At 49.6% G+C, this 23,064-nt stretch overlaps 1 protein-coding gene and 3 non-coding genes across 4 annotated transcripts; all 4 read left to right on the top strand.

Moving 5' to 3' along the window:
- Nucleotides 1-8,740: 8,740 nt before the first annotated feature.
- On the top strand, nt 8,741-12,444 carry LOC112109926 (zinc finger protein 501-like). The gene is made up of 3 exons (XM_024204671.3): nt 8,741-8,774; nt 9,380-9,493; nt 9,870-12,444. Exons 1-3 carry the CDS (start codon nt 8,741-8,743, stop codon nt 10,985-10,987), a joined length of 1,266 nt encoding a protein of 421 aa, XP_024060439.2. The 3' UTR covers nt 10,988-12,444.
- A 5,616-nt stretch (nt 12,445-18,060) lies between these two features.
- TRNAK-CUU lies at nt 18,061-18,133 on the top strand. Its single transcript has one exon. It is a non-coding gene; the product is annotated as a tRNA-Lys (tRNA).
- A 1,984-nt stretch (nt 18,134-20,117) lies between these two features.
- Nucleotides 20,118-20,190, top strand: TRNAV-CAC. Its single transcript has one exon. It is a non-coding gene; the product is annotated as a tRNA-Val (tRNA).
- A 1,792-nt stretch (nt 20,191-21,982) lies between these two features.
- TRNAK-CUU lies at nt 21,983-22,055 on the top strand. Its single transcript has one exon. It is a non-coding gene; the product is annotated as a tRNA-Lys (tRNA).
- Nucleotides 22,056-23,064: the final 1,009 nt, after the last annotated feature.

The raw sequence follows: 23,064 nt of genomic DNA, 5'->3' as shown, positions 1-23,064 counted from the left end.
CATTAGGGCACTCTGTGAACCATGTCCCTGCTGAAGGAGTCATATAACCCGTGGGCCGCGGGATCAGGGTGCAGTGGAGGCTGGCCTGCCGGGGCTCCCCTTCCACCGCAGGTGGCTGCAGGTCCCCCCCCACTTGGCTTCAGGCCTGTGTCCAAGGCAGGTCCCCCCAAAGGGGATCCATCCACCACACCCTTCTACAGGGCAGCGGGGAGGGGACGACGACAGAGGGATTCCCTGAGTCTGGGGAGAGGTCAACAAATGAGAAAACAGGAAGAGCGTGTGGGTACAAGGTTCAGAATCAGGGATCCAGAGAGGGCTGCCGAGCAGGGAAGTCCAGAGAGTGCCCATTGGTCTTTGAAAGAGTCCAGGGAGCTGGTGGATGCCATCCAGAGGAACTCTGCCTGGAGACAGGAACAGACAAGTAAACGTATGTCAGCCCCACAGTCACAAAGAACACCCACCCCTGCCCAACCTTCTTATCCTCAATGGATAGATGACCATCTTAGCCAGGGCAAGGAGAAGGACCCCAAGGATAGGGGGTGAACAAATGAAGAGGTGTGGGGGAAAGTGCAGTTGGGACCTTGGCAGGAGGTTCTGGAGTAGATGGAAAAGGGACTGCAACCAGGCCGGCTGCAAATACTCGTGCAGCAGGATCTCCTTGCCACAGAAAGAACAACCGGGGGGACTCTGTAAACCGTGTCAGCATCACATCCATGCTAACAACTCCATGAAGGAGCTTCCAACTTATATCCCCAGTGGACTGTGGGACCAGGGTGCAATATAGGTTGGCCCACCTCCGCGGGTGACAGCAGGTTCCCCCACATGGTGTTGGGGCGAAGCTGGCTGAGTACCCACCTCTCCCGAGTATCTCACACAGGGCCGTAGCAACAAAGAACGTGGCCCCCTCCGAACATGTGTCTGGGCGGGGCCCCTTATAATGCAGAAACTGGAATGCGGTATTTATTTTGCCACTTTTAGGGGCCCCCTTCCTTGCGGGGCCCCCTCCGGTCGGAGAGTAGGGAGGGCGCTCGCTACGCCTCTGATCTCACAAGTGGAAGCAGGTGGGATATGCTCTGTGCCCCTAACCTTGTAGTCTATCTGGTGCCTGCAATGGGGAGCTGGATTATCTAGCCCCCATTTCACTGGCCTGGGAGGTATCCAGGGGGAATCTCTCTCCCCAGCCAGAGGAGGTGGGGATAGTGGGGGAGGGGTCTACTAGAGGGGAAGGGGTTTAAAGCAGAGGGAGGGGGTGGAGCTTGTATAGGGAGATGGAGGGGTTTAATAGAGGGAAGGGACTGGTTGGGGGAGGGGCCTAATTGAGTGGGTGTGGCTTGTGTATGGAGGAAGGAGGAGTTTCAGTGAAGGACCCTAATGGTGGGGTGGGAACTGTGCAGGGGAAGAACTTGTGTGAAGTTCCTCGTGGGGGGGGGGGGGAGGAGCAGGAGCCTGTAGGGAAAGGGGGTGGAGTAGAAGGAGAAATGGGGACTAAATCCCCCAAATTAGAGGAGTAAGAGAGCAAGGGAAATAAAGAGGCCAAAGCAAAAGGAAGAGCATGATGGATTTGAAGCTGCCTGTAATAGTCTATGAATACTACATGCTCTGAGTACAGTGGAGAGGTTTACTGGTTGCAGATGTTGGGTTAATTCAATAATCGGGTGATCAGGACACTCCCCAGAAAGATGGGCAATACACAGATAAGAAATCCTCAGCAAATGGCCAGGACTAACCATGAGATGTTACCTTTGTCTCCCAGTGGGCTGCAGAAACTGCTTTGACCAGCTTCAAGAGACTTAAGTGGAACAAAGAACTTTGCAGCGAATCAAAGGGCAACCCAGTGAATGGAAGGAACAGGGAACTGGAACAGGGTCTGTTGGTGTGCAGGCGTGTGTTCTTAAAAGCACCGCATCCCAATGCCAAGACAAGACATGAAGTATTGAGCAGCAAAAGGAGACTCGATCCAGTAAAATATTTTACATCCACCCACTGCCAAAAATTGCAATAGTCATACATGATTTTAGTGTGAAAGAGAATCCCGTATCAATGTATCTGTTTGCATAACGCCTCTGAGCACTTCACAGATTTGTCTTACCTGGTGTGCTGATTGCCTGAGTTGGACTGGGTTTTTTGGTAATCCACTGGTCCATAGAGTTTCACTCCTTTAAATTGGTTACTTTTAAAAATGCTATTTTGATGACTCTTAGCACTTCATCATTTCCCTTCATTAACATGGTGCAGATGGATGTCTGTGTGTTCATTCATTTCTATTTTCATAGCAAATAATCTTTGGAAATATTATTAGTTGCTAGTAGCTTCAGCAGTCACCTCTCACAGTGTTTCTAGTGTAACACTTCCTGTTTGTATGGCAGACGGCAGCTTGAGTTTTTAATGCTAATTTTTTGTTCTTTTTACCCAGTTTATTCTTTGGGATCATACGACTTCAAAGCTGACTGATTTCTCTGATGCTGATTGTGTAGTGAACACTTCTCTGGGATAGCTCAGTGGTTTGAGCATTGGCCTGCTAAACCCAGGGTTGTGAGTTAAATCCTTGAGGGGGCCGTTGGGGGCAAAAATCTAGCTGGGGATTGGTCCTGCTTTGAGCAGGGGGTTGGACTAGATGACCTCCTGAGGTCCCTTCTAACTCTGATATTCTATTATTCTTTCCTGAGCAGAGGTATTTGCATCTGAATGTCTGTGACCCCCCCGCCCCCCACCCTGTTCATGTGGATGTCATGGAAATAAAAAAAAAAAACAAATTTTAAACTAAAGGAATTAATCGAGGCTTCAAGCCCTTCAATTTCCCTTCTTCAGGGCTTGTCTACATGGTGTGATGCTAAAGGTGTGAAGTTAATGCGCCGTAAACCCTTGTGTGGATGATCTCGTTCAGAAGTAAAGTCACCTTAGTTATGACTATAGTAGTCTTGGCACCCATAGCAGATTGCAAGAGTCCTTCCCAAAAACGCTATTATTCATCAGACCTTTGATGTGTCCGGAACACTTAAAAAATTTAGTATAGTCCAGGTGTAACCCATATTTGATTTTTCAAAGAGAAGGAGCAAAGCAGTGGGGCACTCATCTTAATTTCCCTGAGTGTTGCCCTGTGTGGAAAAGTCATTACGATATTTCCCAGGTCTCAATTTTGGCCTGACAAAATTTCAATAAATGGTTTAAGGTTGAAATTTAAGATGATCTCGCCTCTTCTCTCTGCCCTCCGCTGGTCTGGGCATCTGTTATGAGCACGAGAATGAAGGCCAGATAGTGTTCTCATGGTAGATCCAGCTGTGCGCACAGAGGGTGTTGGCCTGGCTGTATAGGGATACCCTCTGTAAGCGATGTATAGAAATTCTTGTCCCAATAGAATTAACCAATCGATCCACATTTTTGGTGCTCTGACTGTGAAATTCCTCTTTGATCTCAGCCACTATCTGCTTACTAATCACATGTCATATAAAGCTTATCTGTCACTATGTGCTCCCTGGGGAATTTAGCTCACAAACACAGCATTGTCTCTGACACCTTTCTGACATTTTCATGGTAATATTAATGGCTGTGATATCTGCATAGGTGTGAGAACACAGCTTGAGAGGCTGTAATAAAAATATTTTCAGCTCACTCAACACGTTGTGATGTTGTATCTCAGCCCACATGCACAGCGCAGGGCCGATCACCTGGCCCAGAAACACCCAGAAATAGGCTGTGACTGCAGTTACTAGATATGCTCTGTACTTTGTTTCTGAAGCTGTATAGGATGTTTTCATTGTAGGCAAACCACCCGGCAGGTCGCTCCCTCTTTACTCACCTGACAGATGAGCTGATCAGACATCAAGGGGGGAAATATTATAAGCATATCTGCTTAAGACAGCCCTGTGATATCAGCGGCTGCTCAGTGCAAGAGCGTGCCGGTGTGCTGACAGCGCTGAGAAGTGTTTTGAGAAGGACGGAGGATGCTGACATTCTTATGAAGAGCTGAAGAAGCCAGGTGCACACAACTACACGTTACGCCCACACTACAGAGATCCTGGGCAAGATTCACAAAGGTACTTAGATGCCTAAATTTGGGTTTCAGGGCCTAAGTCCCAAGTTTTGGCTCCACAGCTATTCCCACAACTCCTGTCAAATTGTCTAGGCTCCTAAACTCACCCAGCGCCTACATTTTCAGGGTAAAAGTTCCTTTGGTGCCTGCCCCTAGGGTGGGGAGACATGAGGGGGTTTGGGCCCAGGGATGGCTTAATCCGGCCCTACAAATAACTCCAGGAACCTGGTGGCAAAGCACTGGCAGCTCCATGACCTGAGCTAGGGAGCAGAGCTGGTAGCTCCGGCCCAGGGCTGGTAGCCAGGGAGCTTGGTGCGCAGACAAGAGACCAGCTCTGGCCAAGTGCTCCCTGTACCAGTCTGTTACCAGGGCGGTCACACACGGAGTGTCATCAAGAAGCATGTCGCCTGCAGCTCCAAGCTCTGGGCAGCCTCTCCAGGACCAGGACCCCCATCATCCCTGTGTCCATGTAGACAGGAACAATCCACAGTCTCCATAGAAGCCCCCTTCTCCCCCCTCCCCGCGATATGGACGTCTCCTTTATCTAGTCACTGACACAGTGGCTTCTATGCACGATGCCCCCTAATGCGGGGAGAAGCTGCCTGTGCCTTCTGGGTCCCAGGGGGCAGGGGGCTGCAGCGTGGTGAGTTGATCGCTAGGACCCAGGAGCGGCTGGGTGGCGGCTCTGGGGGGAGCGATCGCTGGGCTCAGGCCCGGCAGCAGGAAGTGACTCGCAGCCGCTGCGGGGACTCTGGCTCCAGGCGAGATCCCCGAGCCCCGGCGGCTGGTGCTGGGAGCCCGGAGCCCTGGCTGCAGCCGGGAGAGGGGAATCTCCAGCAGGGCCCTTCCCGCTGCTCCCCAGGAGCCGCTCCCAGGGCAGAGCCCCCAGCCTGGCCAGGGCCCTTCCCGGCCCGGCCCCTGCCCCAGGGGGCCCCGCTCGGAGGGAAGGTAAGAGAGACCCGCCCCCCGTCACACCCGGGCTGCAGGGGGAGGGTTTGGCCCCAGGCTGCTCCCAGCGGAGCTGGCTGCGATTCCCGCCCTGGGCCCGGGAAAGCTGCCGCCAGCTCCCGGTGTGTGCGGGGCGGGGGGAGCCAGCCCGGGCCGTGCTGGGGAGCGGGAGAGGGTTGAAGAGGGGTAGGGGGAATTGAGGGGGGAACAGGCATGTGTGAGGCCAGGGGCAGGAGGGGGATGGATAGGGGCAGGGGGAGGTGGCTTTAAGAGAGGGTTGATGGGGGCTGTTAGAGTTGCCCAGCCTGGTGGGGACTTTCTCCAGTGTCCGGAGCCTGCAGGTGAGGAGAGAGACGCGGGGGAAAGGACTGGGGCTGGGCAGGACAGTGACTCTGCACAAAGGGCCACTTTCAGGGACCAACTGGTGAGTTTGTAGTAGACGGACAGCGAGTGTCTGTAAGTCTCAGAGCTGCTGCCCTCGGTGACACCCCCAGGCTCACACTCCTGCTAGTAGACGGGTGTGGAGACAGTAAATAAGGAAGTGTTATTTACTCCTTCTCATAACACAAGAACTAGGGGTCACCCAATGAAATTAATAAGCAGCAGGTTTAAAACAAACAAAAGGAAGTATTTCTTCACACAACGCACAGTTAACCTGTGGAACTCCTTGCCAGAGGATGTTGTGCAGGCAGATGGTGTCCCTAGAAGCTGGGAATGGACAACGGGATGGATCACTTGATGATTACCTGTTCTGTTCATTCCCTCTGGGGCACCTGGCATTGGCCACTATCGGAAGACAGGATACTGGGCTAGATGGACCTTTGATCTGACCCAGTATGGCTGCTCTTATGCTCTAGATGAAGTAGCTGATCTGTGTACTGGAGAGCAAATGTCCAGGGGAACAGGACAGTCACCAGTTGTCCCAGGCAGAGGGGAGGAGAGAAAAGGAAGGGGACAGAAAGGGAAAGAGAAGAACCTGAAAGGGGCAGCAGGAGCAGTAAGTGAGGAGGGAGATTCCCAGCTCCCAGCCCTGCCCGGATCCATTCCCTGCATCACCCTTGGGCCGACTGACTCTCCTGGGGACAAGGTGAGGAGCTGACAAACGAAAAGCCAGTTCCTGCCCCAGTCGAGTCACTGCCACTGCGTGCTGGACGCTGCCCTTGGGACCAACGTCAGGGGGAATCCACCAACGCAGCTCCTTTGATTCTGGTCTTTTCTAGTGTTTGGCTCAGACAGTCTGTTACTGAGGGGGGCAGAGAGGGGGCGATTTAAAAGTGTCTCAGGGGGTTCAGTGCTGGTGGGAGGGACCAGGTCAGTGTTGTAATAGTGACTGAAGGTTTTCCCAGCATGGCAGAGTCCAGAGCGTCTGTCTGCAGGGAGAGAGCCTGGGGGGAATCGGGGTGTGAAATGGACTCAAGCCCCTTCTGAAACCTCCCCCATCACCCCTCTCGCCCTGACAGGCTGAGGAATCACGTCCAATTTTGCTCCAGATTGTCCTGTCTTCAGGAGACAGGGAAGGGAAATGGCTGTGATGAAGCCAGCTCAGGGAGTGGATTTTCAGGGCACTGCAGGGGAGATTTGTTGTAGAGGGGGAGGGGCAGGAAACACAGGGTGAGGCAGGGAGGGGACAGGGTGTGACAAACCTGCTGGGGCATGATTAACCTGGGCATGATTTTCTGAACAGGCCCATTGGCGGGGGTGGGAGGGAAACATTCCCCCATTTCTGAAACAGGAAACACTCCCCTGGGCAGGGCTGGGAAAACTGACCAGACTCCCAGTGCCGGAGCCTCAACCCACTAGCCAGAGGCTGCTGTGAAATTTTGATAAGTCCATAGATTCCAGGGACTGTTTTGATCATAGTCTGACCCACTGTATAACCCAGGCCAGAGAACTCCCCCAAAATAATTCCTAGAGCAGATGAATAACATCCAATCATGATTTAAAACTTGTCTGTGATGGAGAATTAGTAAATTCTTCCAGTGGTGAATTACTCTCACCATTATAAATGGACGCTTTATTTCCTGTCTGAATTTGTCTAGCTTCAGCTCCCAGCCCTTGGATTGTGTTATATCTTTCTCCGCTAGACTGATGAGCCCATTATTCAATATTTGTTCCCTGTGTAGACTGCAATCAACTCACTCCGTTATCTTTTCTTTGTTTACCTAAGTAGATAGAGCTCCTTGAGTCTATCACAATAGGGCTGGTTTTCTAATCCTTACTGTCAGTACCAGAACTGGACACCGGATTCCATCAGTGCCTGCACCAGTGACAAACACAGAGGTAAAATAACCTCTCTACTCCTACTCAAGATTCCTCTGTTTATACATCCAGTCGCATTAGCTCTTTTGGCCACATCATCACACTGGGAGCTCATGTTCAGCAGATTATCCACCATGGCTCCCATAGAGTCACTGCTTCCCAGGACAGCGTCCCCCATCCTGGAAGTATGGCCTTCCGTCTTTGTTCCTAGATGTGTACGTTTACATTTAGTCATATTCAAATGCATATTTTTTTGCTTGCACCCAGTTTACCAAGTGATCCAAATTGCTCTGAATCAGAGACCTGGCTTCTTCATTGTTTACCCATCCCCCAATTTTTGTGTCCTCCGCAAACCTGATCAGTGATGATTTTGTTTTCTTCCAGGTCATTTCTAAGAAATGTTAACTAGCGTAGGGCGAAGAACCAATCCCTGTGGGACCCCACTTGAAACATGCCCTCGATGTTGATTCCCCTTGTAAATTGACATTTTGAGATCTATCCGTTAGCCAGTTTTTAATCCATGTAATGTGTGCCATGTTAATTGTGTATCATTTGAGATTTTGATTCAAAATGTCATGCGGTATCAAGTCAAATACCTTACAGAAGTGTAACTAGATTATATCAACACTATTACCCTTGTCAACCAAGCTTGTGATCTCATCAAAAAATGATCTCAGGTTAGTTTGAAAGGATCTATTTTCCATAAACCCATGTTGAATTGCATTAATTACATTACCCTCCTTTAATTCTTTATTAATCAAGTCCTGCATCAGCTCCTCCATTATCTTGCCTGGGCTCAGTGTCAGGCTCACAGGCCTATAATTACCCATATCATCCTGTTTACCCTTTTAAAAATTGGCACATTCACTTTATTCCAGTCTTGTGGAACTTCCTCAGCACTTGAAGACTTATTAAAAAATCAACATTAACGGTCTGGCAAGCTCCTCATCCAGCTCTTTTAAAATTCTTGGATGCAAGTTATCTGGATCTGCTAATTAAAAAATGTCTAGCTTTAGTGGCTTCTGTTAAACATCCTCATGAAATACTGGTGGAATGGAAAGAGTGTATATGATGAGACTGTATCGTCTGTTTTCCCCCCAAATACAGAAAGGAAGCTGTTGGGATTCCTGTCCCTGTCCCCTGCTCAGGGCTCTGCTTCCCGTATCAGCCTGTGGCTGGTAGGCATGTGGTAAATAAGAAGACTCTGCCTTCCTCCAGCTGCTGGGGGGACAAGGCGCTCTCACCTTCTCCCCACCCCCTGAAGCCTCCTGGCTGCTCTGAGCGGGGTGGGGGTGGGATTCTGCTACTCTGGTCCTCCGAGAGCTTCTGTTTTTTTGCCTTCCTCTTATGTGAGTAGTGAGATAGTGGCTGGGGCAGCAGGTGCTGAGTGGGGAACTCTTGTTGTTTCAGATGCCGGTGACCTTCGAGGAGGTGGCTGTGTATTTCACCCAGGGTCAGGGGGCTCTGCTGGATCCTGCTCAGAGAGCCCTCTACAGGGACGTCATGCAGGAGAACTATGAGACGGTGACCTCATTGGGTAAGGGATTCCTGTCCTCTCAGCTATTAGAAGCCGTGGGGTCTGCGTGTGAATCTGGTCAGGTTCTTCCCTGGTCAGTTAGATTAGAGGGGAATGGGTCCCATAGTCCACAGCTCCAGTGTGAGAGAGACTTGCATCTCTATCCCCTCCAAAGCGGTCAGGGAGTCGTAAACCTAACGGACGTGCTAATTCATCCCCATCCCTCCAGCTTTCCAGGGGGCAGAAGCCATGTATTGTCCTATCTCTATTAACTCTAACTCACATGCAGAATCCCTGTTGGTCTCCTTTCCCAGGACTAGTTCCATCCATGGGGAGGGCTTTGGAGGTTTAGAACTAGGCAGGGGTTTAACCCCAGAGCTGTGTCTGCATCAGCGAATCCCCCAGAGTGCACAGACCCTGGAAACTCCTAGTGAGGGGATGGTCTCCCACCCCCAATGTCTGCTTCTCTCAAGGGTGCTCAGTGATCATGCTCCCATCTGTTCAGATTAGTCATGCTCCCAGCACAGCGCGCGGGGCCAGGTTAAACTCAGTTAATGTTCCTTGTGACAGATACTCTCCCAGTACTCCACGCACCCTGATCTTGTTTGATTTCATGCCCCGAGCAGGATTTCCCATTCCCAAACCTGAGCTGATCGCCCGGCTGCAACGAGGGGAAGAGCCGTGGGTCCCGGATCTCCAGGCCTCTGAGAAAAAGGAGGTCATGCGAGTCACCCACACAGGTGAGGCGTCGGTGAAACGGACATAGAAACTGTGTGGTGAGTGAAGGAAAAAGTCGAGACTCCCAAAGATGTGCTGTGAACGAGCTCCTCCAGGTCTGCCCTATCTCACCCAGGTCAGGGCTGTAATTGACAAGTCGTGCCTCACCATGACAGATATCACTCACGGCTTCCCACCCATCCTTTAGCTGTATGCAGTTTCCTCCCCAACTTTACTCCTCTATGAGTGTTTGGGTGGGATGTGGAGGCAGAATTCAATTTCTCAGTCTCCCCAGCAGTTACTGTGTTGTGTTTTCTCTCTTTGCTATTCCCCATTCTGTCCTTTCTCCCCGGCACAGACAGTGACTCCTGTCTGGATTTTCTCTCTCTCTCCCAACAGGTGATGAGACCCTGAGTGAGAACAAGGAGGTGAATTGGCAGGTGGAACCAGAGAGGGCCTTTTTGAGAGGAGCTGAAGGGAATTTTTCCCAATGCTTGGAACAGGGAGAAGCCTGGGGAAATCGGGATGGGTCAGAGAGGCAGCTGGGAAACCAGCCAAGGAAGAAAGTGGATGAATCAATTCAAGGTGGGGGAGGATGCACAGATCCCAAGGAAACCACCGCCCAGCAGACAAATCCCAAGGATGAGAAACCCTACAAATGCCTCGACTGTGGGAAAAGCTTCAGTGTAAGAACGAACCTTATTACGCATTGGAAAAACCACACTGGAGAGAAGCCCTATAAATGCTTGGACTGCGGGAAAAGTTTCCGTCAGAGCTCACACCTTATTACCCATCAGAGACTGCACACAGGAGAAAGACCCTATAAATGCCTAGAGTGTGGGAAAAGTTTCAATGTGAGATCGGCCCTTATTGCACATCAGAGAACGCACACGGGAGAGAAACCCTATAAGTGCCTGGACTGTGGGAAAAGCTTCAATGTGAGATCAGCCGTTATTAGACATCAGAGAATCCACACGGGAGAGAAACCTTATAAATGCTTGGACTGTGGGAAAAGTTTCAGTCAGAGCTCCAGCCTCACTAAACATCGGAGAACCCACACGGGTGAGCGACCCTATAACTGCCTTGTGTGTGGGAAAAGTTTTAGCGACAGCTCGTCCCTTATTAAACATGGGAGAACCCACACGGGAGAGAGACCCTATAAATGCCTGGACTGTGAGAAATGTTTCAATCTGCGATCAGCTCTTCTTGCACATCAAAGAACCCACACGGGAGAGAAACCTCATAAATGCCTGGACTGTGGGAAAAGCTTCAGTCAGAGCTCAAACCTTGTTACACATCAGAGAACCCACACGGGGGATAAACCCTATAAATGCCTCCACTGTGGGAAACGGTTTAACGTCAGTTCAGCCGTTATTACACATCAGAGAATCCACACGGGAGAGAAACCCTATAAATGCCTGGACTGTGGGAAAAGCTTCAGTCACAGCTCAAACCTCACTAAACATCAGGGAATTCATGAGGGAGAGAGAACCTGTAAGTGGGACATGTTTCAATAGGAAGTCAACCCTTAATACTCATCAGGAGACCCCAGCATGGGAGAGAGACCCCAGAAGTGTCTCTGTTGAGGGAAAAGTTCCATTCAGAGATCAGCCCTTGTTACGCATCAGACAATCCACAAAATAGAGAAACCCCATAAATGCTTGGACTGTGGGAAAAGCTTCAATAACAGCTCAGGCCTTACTTAATACTGGAGAACCCACATGAGAGAGAAAAACCTTGAATGTGGGGCAAGCTTCCCTTAGTATCTGGCAACAGCAAATCCACGCAGGGAAGAAACTGCTGAGATGTCGTTAGCAAGGAAAATGCTCCAAGTGGAGCCAACACCATGTCAGACATCAGAGACTCCTCCGCACGTGGGAGAAATTCTTTCAGGGCCCTGACTAGGGCTGGCCATGGTGACAAACCCATTTCCTCGTTCCCACACACATCAGGGGCATTTGGCTCCCAAGAATCCAGCAGCCCATCTCTGCGGTGAGGATCCAGCAGCAGCTGAGCATCAGTTGGTCAGAGACCCTCTGGCTCTGCCTGGTCTAAGCAAACCCCAGGCAGAGGAGGAGAAGCCCCCATCAGCCCCTCCTCTCTGCTGCTGAGCTGATGGGCCACAGGTGGAGGAAGGGAAAGAGAGAAACTCCTCCAGCCACTCCCTCTGCCTGGCTGAAGTTCCCCCCTCTCCCTTCCCCTCCCAGCCGGGATCCCCCTGCCATGCAGACGAGGAGAAGGACCCTTGGGCCAGGCCCCACCTTCACTCTACACACCTGTCCCCACCCCCCATCTTCCCAGCCCCTGGGCTGGGCTCCCCCACTTACCTGGAGCTGTTCCCTGCAGGGGGAGTGTCCCTGGGGGCTGGTAACTCCTCCCCTCCCCACATCCCCCAGGGCGCTGGGCTCTGGGGGATCAAACGTTAAGGGACCAGCCCGATGGGTTGTGGGGAGGAAACTGGGAATTGAATGGCTGGGGCTGAGGGAGCTTGGAAGCAGGGGGAGCTGGGTGCTGGGGCTATCGAGTGTTTGGGGCTCATGGGATAAGAGGCGAGGGAGAGCACAGGGGCAGAGAAGTGCTGCCTCATCACTCATCCCCTCTCCCTATCTCCCTGCCCCCTCTGCATTCAGACGGCACCACTGAGTGGGACTGATTCCCACAGGGCCTTTTGTGGGAGGCCTGGTGATCCCACCTCTGCCTCCGCAGCATCAGCCTCTGAGCGTCCGTCTGTGGTCGGGATCAGCCAGCTCGTCTCCTCTGACCCTCCCCCGCTCATCCTACCCTAGACTGAGCCTGAGCATCTAATTCATTCTGATCCTCACCATTAGCAGAGTGACTGTTAGTCATGGAGTTCCTCCTTTGGGCGTAGATTCTCTCACTCCCAGCTATTCTCACCTCGATCCAGGCCATGCCGGCAAGCATTTCTTTTTGTACATTTTCTCTCTTACAGACGAGAATTAAATGGATTCTAGAAGAGTTGGAGCAAGGGTAGTAAAAGGCAGTGTTTTAGGTTCTGTGCTGTTTGAGAGCGATGGCGTGAGTCTGAGGGATTCCCTCCTTCCCCAGTCACTGTCACGCTCCATCCTTGATGCAGCAGCCTCTGTCCAAGCCTTGGAGAATTTTATCCTGTCCCCATTCTACTCCTCCACCTCCCAAAGCGTCGCTTACCACAGTGTCCCTGGCTCTCCATGCATAGGAATCACACTTTGATCCTAAATTAGACTCCTGGAGGTGAAAGTGTCACCGACCTGGGCTGGGGTTGGGGGAGGATTCAGATCTGAGGTTTCTGAGCTTAAATCCCTGTTTCCATCTATCAGTAAAGTGGCTTCTGGGCTTTTCACAGCCAAGTACAGATCATTTGTCGAGGGGAAGGTTTTGGTTTTATTTATTTTTTTCTGTTTCGTTGTGAGGCTGCTAAAATTTTGTAACTAACACAACCGAATAGCGAGGAGGCGCTGAGGGAAGCAGGGTTAGCCAGCTCAGAAGAAAATGAATCAATTTGTTCTCCTGATTGTGAATCTGAAGATTCTCTGGGATTTCACTTTCTGAATGTAAAAGTGTTTCGTAGCCCACCCTGTATCGTGGGGTTTTCTTTCCTGAAGGTGTTGGGTCACGTACTTTGATATTAATTTGGTTTGATAGGATGTAGCTCAGGTGTATTGGAGATGTGATGAGGCAAATGAATATTTGCCAGAATAGTCCTTTCCTATTTTAGTTTTACCTCTACCCCATCGTGAGATTTTCATGTGGTTTGAACAATGCCAATTGTCAATATGTATTGGCACAAACAGTGTAAGTGCTAGATTTACCCTCCCAGAGGCAGAGACTGAAATGGAGAAGGAAGTTACTGCCTGATCCCTGCAACAATGCGAGATACAGTTGGGAGGGGGATGGAGTGGGAGGTGAGGGGTACAGAGCTGGAAAACTGCACATTTTGCTGTTGACAGCCAGACAGCCAATACTGAGAACTGTGAGCTTGCTGCAGCGGGGCTAGAGAGAGACAGGAAATGTCCTATGATTGCCCTGGGAAGACACCCCTGAAATCTAAAGGGCTATGAATGATGCCCCAAGAGGAGAGGCGGGGAGAGGGCAGCGTCTCCTCGTTGCTGAGAGGATGAGGCTGGGCAGATGCAAGAAGGAAGCCGGGGAAGTCACGAGGCCTGAGCTCCCCGGAAGCCAGGCTGACCCCCATCAATGAGGCCAGAGGGAGAGGAGGACCCTGAAATTGCAGAGTCCTGGGTGCGAATGAGAGAACCCCACGCGCCCCACACTGCATCCCTCGAACCTGAGCTCGTGGGGTTTCCTGCTCTCCGAGCATTTGCTCTTGTGACTGGATCCCGGCGTCTCTCGCGGACTGGCTGTGCTTTTCTACCCGCTTTAACTTGTTTCTCTTTCCCTGGTGCCCGCGGGAGCTGGGAGCAGCACGGTGCTGGCCTGGGGCAGAAATGCAGTGTGCTGGGGTGGGCTCCGGGCCCTGGCTGGGGAGGTGGGTTTAGCTTGTATTTCTCATTTGGAAATGATAAAGCAGAACATAGTTTCTCAACCTCTCAGCGTCTCTTGTCGTGAATCATGAATCAAAATGGGCTTTCATGGAAGCCTCTTGGAGGTGTTATTTCTCTTTCCCTGAGCACCGCAGATGCCAAAGCAGCCAGCTCTGGGGGATTTCAGACTCTTCTATAGGTCTGTGGGGGAAATCCATCTGGTTGTCCTGTCCCATTCACCCGCCTTCTGCGGAAGAAGAGTCAGTCAGGCCGGAGAGGCATTTTTTTTTTTTTGAACCTCGGTGGAGCAGTGATAGAGAAGAGTCATGATAACCTGTTCTTCAAAGTGGTGGTTCTCAACCAAGGGTACACGTATCCCTGGGATTACACAGAGGTGTTCCAGGGGGTACATCAACTCATCTAGATAGTTGCCCAGTTTTACAATACAGGTCTGTCACATCTTACGCGCATTTAACATGCGCGATTTCAGCTTTACGCGGTCGGCAAAAACAAAAACAAAACCAAAAAAAGGAGAAAAATAACAATTTTAATACTGTTCCACCCGCCATTGAACTCAATGTAATTTTGACTATACGCGGTTTTCGCTTCGATTCATTTTATAATGATATGGTAACGATGAGAAAGGAGGCAATTGTTCAGTAACAGTGTGGCTGTGACGCTTGTATTGTTATGTCTGATTTTGTAAGCAAGTCGTTTTTAAGGGAGGTGAAACTTGGGGGTACGCAAGACAAATCAGCCTCCTGAAAGGGGTACAGTCGTCTGGAAAGGTTGAGAGCCGCTGCCTTAAAGCACCTTGAAATCCACCAATGACAAGTGCTATCTGAGAGCCAGGTATTCTTCTGATTTATTTTTGGCCATGCAAAGTGAGGCCCTGCACTCAGTGCAATGGCATTTGTCCGTTTGGATGCAACACAATAGCTTAGCTTTTGATGGCTGCACCTGATCAGTTCTAACATTTCCGGGAGTGTTCCAGGCAGCCCTCGGGAGGAGGCTGCTGAGTTCGGTGAACGTTGGACAATTCTGAGGGGTAATGGCGGATGCATGGGGCTCTCCAGGCATCTGGTCCCTAGCCCCCTCTGCTTCAACCAGTTCTGCAATTGTCAAATGTCTGGTGCCTGGCTGCCACTGAGCCCTGGAGGGCTGAAGGGATGGTGATGTTGCAATACCTAACATTTAGGTGTCTAGAAAAATCACTGAAACAACCCTGGGATCCAGAAAGGCTGAATTAGTCAGCTAGGCTCCCTGTACCATGCATGGGGAAACTAAGGCACTTAAGGATGGGATCGTCAAAAGCCAGCATGCTAGGCAGGGAGCCTCCTAAGCTAGGCGATGAGAGATGCTGATATTGGGGGGGGGGGGGGGTCCCTCAGTCTCTCCTGAAGAACCTGTCACACTTCGCAGCAGTCATTACAGAGTCCTTGGGAAAGGACTGGGCCTCCCAGGCAGGTGCCCCGACCCCCAGATTGCAGAGTCGATCTCTCGCTGTGGCGCAGTGAACATTCCATCTGGGCTGGGCATGGCCCAGAGGGGCCTTTGATGGAGGTTTCCCCCGCACAGACCCTGCTGGGGGAGCAGCAGCTGCTCAGTGTCAGCTCCCAGATCCCAATGGAGGAGGCAGCAGCTCATGACCCAGGACAAAAAACAGAGACAGATGGAGCGCAGCCTCCTCTCTCTGAGCAGGGACACGACAGCTACTGCATAGCTGCCCCCACTCCTCTCCCTGCCAGACCCCCAACCTGGGAGGGGATCAAGTATAGTTAGGGTTGGATTAAGACATAGGCTATTTGCTACCCCCGTCCCAGGTGATAGGGAAAGGCAGAGGTAGCACATTATAATAGGTGGACCCTTAGCCGTTATAATTTGCTGCCCCAGACGAGGAGATGGAGAAAGGTGAGAGAGGAAATTATGACGGGAAAGCCTCCCATCCGTCACAGTATGGTACCCCTGGACCAGAGGATGGGGAAAGGCAGACACAGCAAATTGTGACAGGGCAGCAAAAGCGATCAGCAGCAAACTGTGCTGGCAGCTGTTCGCAGCGTGACCCTGGCTGGGGTCTGGAAGATCCCAAACCCAGCAGCTGTCACTTTCCATCTAAATTCCCGTAAGGGAGAGTGTGTCCTGGACACACTCGGGGGGAGAGGGAGGATCCTGCACAAAATCTCTTTTCCAAAGCAAATATCCCAACCTCTGGGTCATTTTCTTTCCCTTTTTCCTTCGAGGCAAAGGAAAATGCATGGAATATAGGTAAATAATGACTAAAAAGCAACTGTATTATATGTTGAGTCTTTGCCCCTGCCCTTTGCTGTTTTGAGCTAAACCTCTGACTCCCAGAAGCTGGGAATGGGCGACGGGATGGATCACTTGATTACCTGTTCTGTTCATTCCCTCTGGGGCACTTGGCATTGGCCACTGTTGGAAGCAGGGGTGCTGGGAAAGGGGAGGGGCATGGCCGTCCCACTTTTTGAAAATGGATCGGCCTGGCCTATCCACTTTTCACCATGGCCCCCTGAGGCCTCGCCCCCCTGGCCAGGCTAGCAGCATCACGCTACAGACCCTCCACCTGCCTGGGGTGGGGGGGCCAAGAGTAGCTCCTGACCCATGTCCTTGCCCTCCAGGTCCCCCACCCAGGGCAGGTGGAGGATTGCTTGCTCCTCACAGCTGCCCGGCTGCATGGTCTTACCATGGCCGGGCTGCAGCTCTGAGGCCCGGTTCCCCAGCCGGAGCCAGGTTGGGGTAAGAGCCGCGCTGGTAGCTGTGGGGGGCCGCGAACACTCCACCTGCCCTGTATGGTGGGGCCTGCACGGCGGGGACACGGCCCAAAGCTGCTCTTGGTGCCCCCATCCCAGTGGGTGGAGGGTCTGCAGCTCCCAGCCCACTCTGGCTTCCAGCTTGGCCGGGGTCAGGGCCTTGGGCGGAAGGGGTGGTGCCATGGAGGGGGCGGGGGCCCCTGGTTCTCCTCTTTTTGGCAGGCTCCTCTGCCCCTGGTCAGAAGACCAGGATATTGGGCTAGATCAGGTGTGGGCAAACTTTTTGACCTGAGGGCCACATCTGGGTGGGGAAATTGCATGCAGAGCCATGAATGTAGGTCTGGGGCAGGGGGCTGGGGTGCGGGAGGGAGTGTGGGAGGGGGTGTGGTGTGCAGGAAGGGACTCAGAGCAAAGGGTGCGGGGTGCAGGAGGGGGCTAAGGGCAGGGGTTTGGGGTGCAGGCTTTGCCCCAGCGCTGCTTATGTCGAGCGGCTCCAGGTGGCAGCGGCATGCAGTGGGGCTAAGGCAGGCTCCGTGCCTGCCCTGGCCCTGCACCGCTCCCAGAAGTGGCCAGCATGTCAGGCAATGACTCCTGGGGGTGGGGTGGGGCAGGTGGCTCCGCCGTGCACTGCCCTCGCCTGCGAGTACCACCCCCGAAGCTCCCATTGGCTGCGGTTCCCCAGCCGTAGTTCACCCTTCCCTGGGCTAGATGGAATATCGGTCTGACCCAGTGTGGCTGTTCATAAGAACATAAGAATGGCCATACTGGGTCAGACCAAAGGTCCATCTAGCCCAGTATCCTGTCTTCCGACAGTGGCCACTGTCAGGTGCTTCAGAGGGAATGAACAGCACAAGTAGTCATCAAGTGATCCATTCCCAGCTTTTGGCAAACAGAGGCTAGGGACACCATCCCTGTCCATCCTGGCTAATAGCCATTGATGGACCTATCCTTCATTAACTTATCTAGTTCTTTTTTGAACCATTATAGTCTTGGCCTTCACAACATCCTCTGGCAAAGAGTTCCACAGGCTGACTGTGTGGTGGGTGATGAAATACTTCCTTTTGTTTCTTATGTTTTGCTGAAGTTTCTTGTTTCCTTTGCTCTTATCTTCTGTTCGTAATTCCCCCAGCTCTTTGCCTCTTTTACTTTGCATCCTGTGGCTTGGCATTCTGGGGTTCCCAGAAGGTGGTTAACTCTGGAAAAGGAGCCTGTTGGATCTTAGTAAGCTTCCCTGGGATTAGTTCAACACAGGGCTAGAAACCTAGCAAGACAGAAATAGCAATTTAAGAAACATAGCTGTAGATCTATTCCACAGGCTTGAATTAAAATGTTGCATAAGCAGCCCGGCTAGCTCAGTCGGTAGAGCATGAGACTCTTAATCTCAGGGTCGTGGGTTCGAGCCCCACGTTGGGCGAAGCGAGTTTTTTTTTTTTTTTTTTTAAAGTGCAAGGTGTTTTAACCATATCTTCCCTGGAAATAAATGTCTGTAAAAATGGCTGTTTCAACCGTCTTTTTTTTTTAAAGAAAGCAAAGAGAGAGAGAGAGAGAGAGACGCCAGATGCCAGTTCCTGCTCCAGGAGTAATGGCACCCTCTTTCTTACAATCAAAAGATAATATTCTGATCTCCTCTTCTTTCTTTTTCTGTCTCAGCTAGAACAGAAAAACAGTCCAGATGCAATTTCCTGTCATCTTTGTCTCGGTTGACTGGGTTGATTATTAAGGGAGATTGCTCTGGAGACGGACAAACAGCTGATGGATAATTTGAATCACAAGAAAAGGTTCAGCAACAAAATTAGCAAATATGATTTTTCTATCCAGCAAAATGGAAAAAAGGTGGTGTGTGTTGATTGTTCTTTTTTCTGTGCATTTATTATACATGCAACCAATTATATTTGAAACAGCAGAATCTAAAATAAGACTATGTTAAAAATTTTGCTTTATTATTTTTTTTAAAGTGCTTGAAACAAATTGCTCCCACAACTTCAGTAGATTTGCCCCAGAGCTGACTTTGGCCTAACACTGATTAAGGATTTCAGACAAACAAAAACACCTCTTTGGTTTATATTGATTTGCATCCCAGTGTCCTTTATACTGTTTCATTTTTATAAATATTTATAGAGTAGATTTGTGTTAGTTAAAGTTCTTAAAGGGAGACTGGAGTTAATTTTATTTGAAACTGACTAAATTTTTAATCCAGTTTTTGAGGGAACAGCCATTAAATGGCACAACCTAAACTTTTTTTTTAATGAGGGTTTATTGAACTCCCCTTCTGGTGTATGTTTTATAAATGTAGTTTCAGGATGGGAGAATCTGACTAAACTAACTGACTATAAGGGAGAAACAATGAAATTGACTAGACACAAACTTGTCAAAGGCAACAAGTGAACACACTGAAAAAAATAGAGAAAAGTAAGATTGAATAATGCCCGCATATTTAACATATTTTATCCTCTATAACAAAACATTTTTGTTATGATTTGCTGAAGTTTCTTCTGGTTCACCAAAACTACATGAGTGAGTGTGGCTTGTGTATGGAGGAAGGAGGGGTTTCAGTGAAGGACCCTAACCGTGGGGTGGGAACTGTGCAGAGGAAGAACTTTGAACCATCCAGGTGTATTTTTTTAACCTTCTTGTGTTATTCAGGTCTTCTGAATTCAGGTGCTGACTGCACCAAGGAAGAGAAGTACAAGCAGCCTGGGTTTGAAAGCACCAGCACCCTCTGTATAAAATAGTGAGCTAGATTTTTTTTTTAGAAACGCAGATGTTTTTCACAAAAGGCTTTGTCCTCCCAGTTCTGCTGAAGCCAGGTACTTGTGGGATTGAATTGCCTGGATTCTGAGGGATTCTAGCATTTTGCACAGCTGTTGTGTTTCAAATCCGCTGCTGAGACAATACAGGTACCTTGTCTGGAATCTGAAGAAGCCAGATGTGTTCACATTGTGAACTTCACAATGACTGCGTTCAGGTTTGGTAGATACCAGGCGCTTGTACCAGTCATCCTGCTGGCTGAATTACTTTGACTGGATTCTGCCAGTTGTGTCACACTTGTGCCGGGATTCCTGACTGTATCCCGGCTGTTTCACGCTTAATACCCTTCAATTTTGCCACCAACGGGTGTTTTAAAACTTTCTGCCCCCTGCATTCTTCCAGATCTAAGTGGTGCCCACATCTGGCTGGACGCTGGTCTTTGTTTAGAAGCCATGCTGCATGCACGGGTGTGAATGAAAGGGAATGTTACAGAGGAGGAGATAAAGCAACTTCTGTGGGAGGCACCTTTTAAACAGCTGCCTGTGTGTTATTTCATCTAGCAGCAGGAAAACAGCAACACTTGGCAAGAACAGGCCTGCAACTCTCACACCAATGGCTGTAGCCGCTGTAAAGAAAAACGCAGCCAGCTGGTTTCTGTAGTGTAGTGGTTATCACGTTCGCCTCACACGCGAAAGGTCCCCGGTTCGAAACCGGGCAGAAACAGCCTTGCTTCTTTTTCCCCGCTCTGAGAACGTGTCTTGTTTTGCAGTCTCTCTTCGGGCACCGTCACTGCTAGGGAATTGTCATATTTCTCCACCTTCATTTTTCTCGCATAAGGAGAGTTCATGTCAGATCTTTAATCAGCATGTCCCTAAGTCTCCTAAAGCACAGCAGACTACAAATAATGAAAGAATGTTATACAGCTTGATCTAATATTTAGGTATATTTGATTTTGTCCAGAATTGCTCAATTGACTTTCAATGGGATTTATGTCACATTAATGATTATGATTGTTGTTCTGGGAGGAAATGAGTGCTATGCTGTGGGTAACAATAACAGAGAACTAAACTGACCTTGGGTATCGACCAGCGTTTTCTTTGCCTTTAGATTATGTGTTAAACGGGAACGGGAATAAAAGGCATGGAGACAAGCTGGAGGAAAAGGCTTCCTGGTTATTGACAAGCTCATTCACACAGGGAGAAAATGTTCTTATAGTTCCCGCGGTTTGTGAAATCACGGCCTGTGTGTTTTACGGGTGTAGGGGGGGGGGGGGGTTACCCCTCCACCTGTTTTGCTGGATTACCTTTATTATGGCCAAATTCTGCACTCAACCTGTTTTCCCTCCACTTTACCTTGCCATGTATTTTCACAGTGGCTGCCTGAGTCTTTCCAGACACCGATTTTTTTTTTCATGATCACTCCCCCTGTACTGGGATCCACGTGTTTTCACCGTTATTTCCCCTACACTAGGATCCATGTATTTTCACCATTATTTTCCCTGCACTGGAATCCATGTGTTTTCACCATTATTTCCCCTACACTAGGTTCAGTGTATTTTCACCATTATTTTCCCTGCACTGGAATCCATGTGTTTTCACCATTATTTCCCCTGCTGTGAGTCCATTTGAGTTCAACAATTCTTTTTCTTGCACCAAGACCCATCTGTTCTCTTCTCATCAGTTAGAGTTTTTTTGTCTACATAACCTGTAGATTTTTTTTCCCCATGGTCACTCCCCTGCACTGCGATCCATGTGTTTCACCATTATTTCCCCTGCACTGGGATCCATGTGTTTTCACCATTTTCTTTCCCCTACACTAGGATCCATGTATTTTCACCATTATTTCCCCTGCACTGGGATCCATGTATTTTCCCCATTATTTTCCCTGCACTGGGATCATACATACGGTGTCATTCAGGAGCAGCTATTCCTGCTTAAGCATGTGTGGACATTTTTATTCCGGATTAAGGCCCGTTTTGTGTAGTTTAACACTGTTGCATAGAGGAACAAGGTACTTCTGGACTAAGTTATTCAGGACTATCCCTGAATCACTCCATGGGTTTGCATTGTGTTAGCCCCATGCGTCTTCACCCTGTTCTTGACTAAATCCTTCCCTATACAGCCAGGCATTTGGGCAGTGAATTTTCAGATGCACACGCGTGTTCACTTTTCAGGATTTTTCCCCCGGTGTTTCCCCAGTTATCGTGTCTGGGTACTGGTAGATCCTGCCGTCTTTCTGCCTGGATTGAGTCTGGATGTTTTATACAGCGCCTAAAATGTGTCCTGCATCCCAGTGGGAATGCAACCTTCATGCCTTCTTCAGCAAACTGCAACTATGGAAGGAACTAGATTAAGAGTGTAGGGTTAATCCTGGAGAGGGTCTTGTGGCCAGGCGTGTTTTCCAGGAGGTCAGCTGGGAGAAGAGGCAAATTCCAATTTGCAGCAAATCAACAGCTATAGAAACGACACACCCCTTTCTGAATAACCCCTGCTAAATCTCAAATTTTGCAACAACCGCCCGGCTAGCTCAGTCGGTAGAGCATGAGACTCTTAATCTCAGGGTCGTGGGTTCGAGCCCCACGTTGGGCGCATATTTTTTTTCCTGCCCCCCTCTTCCTAAGGAATTATTTCTAGATGAGCCCAGGCACACAAAACCGTGCATTTAAAATTAGGACCGCGTTTTGATCTGGCGAAAATAACCCCCCAGCGGAGAAAAAACGTGTCACTGCAATGGGGAAAGTCTGAGAAATGAGCCGCTGCTTTTAAATCACTTCAGTCACCCTCCTATTCCCTCTGATTATTATCCTGTTCCCCCCCCTTGCTGAGATCACCGTCCCCCACTCTGTTCTAGTCCTGTAAGAACAGGGGGAGAGTTTCAGCGTCTTGTCACTTGCAGGGAATTCCCCCCCCCCCCCAGTATCAGGGTCACACTGTGTCTATTTTACCACCGCGCCCTATTGAGAGGCAGGAACTGTAGGTAGCTCCAGTTCATTGCCTTTCCCAGCTCAGGCGACAAGTGAAATTGACAGCTATTCAGCTACTGGTAGCACAGAAATCTGCCCCCACTGAGGGCTTCGTCTTGCACCATTGAAGCTCATGAGAGGTTTTCCAGTGACTTTAAAGGGAAAAGGAGCAGATTAGGGAGCTGTGAGACATTCTATTTTGACAGGAGTGTGACCACATCTGAATAAACTGTAGCCTCGCTGATTGGATGCAGTTAGATCAGATTATTTAGATGCTGATCCTGGGGTTTAATAGATGCATAGTATAGCAGATAAAACAATGTCATAAAGGAAAATAAAATATAAATATAATACATAACAGGGAACAATAAAGTAAAACAAGGATAACATTTGAATGGGTAGAAACATTTTTGAACAAAGAGTTAGTTAATTGCAAAGCGGGCTTCTGTCAAAAATGGATAAAAATGCAAAAATGTTGATGTTTTTCAATTTTTATTCATTCGCCATTTATTTTTTCAACCTTTATTGTCATAGACATTAATGAAAGGGTTACGAAAAGCTTTTGTTTTCATTTCATGAAAACTGGCTTTTTCAGTAAACATTTTTTTTATTGTTATTTTAAAACAAGAAAAAAA

The sequence above is a fragment of the Terrapene carolina genome, unplaced genomic scaffold, assembly GCF_002925995.2.
Source record: "Terrapene carolina triunguis isolate 2854851 unplaced genomic scaffold, T_m_triunguis-2.0 Scaffold502, whole genome shotgun sequence".
Taxonomy (NCBI): Eukaryota; Metazoa; Chordata; order Testudines; family Emydidae; genus Terrapene; species Terrapene triunguis.
The sequence above is the reverse complement of the archived record's forward strand: the minus strand, read 5'-3'. Positions and strand labels throughout refer to the sequence as shown.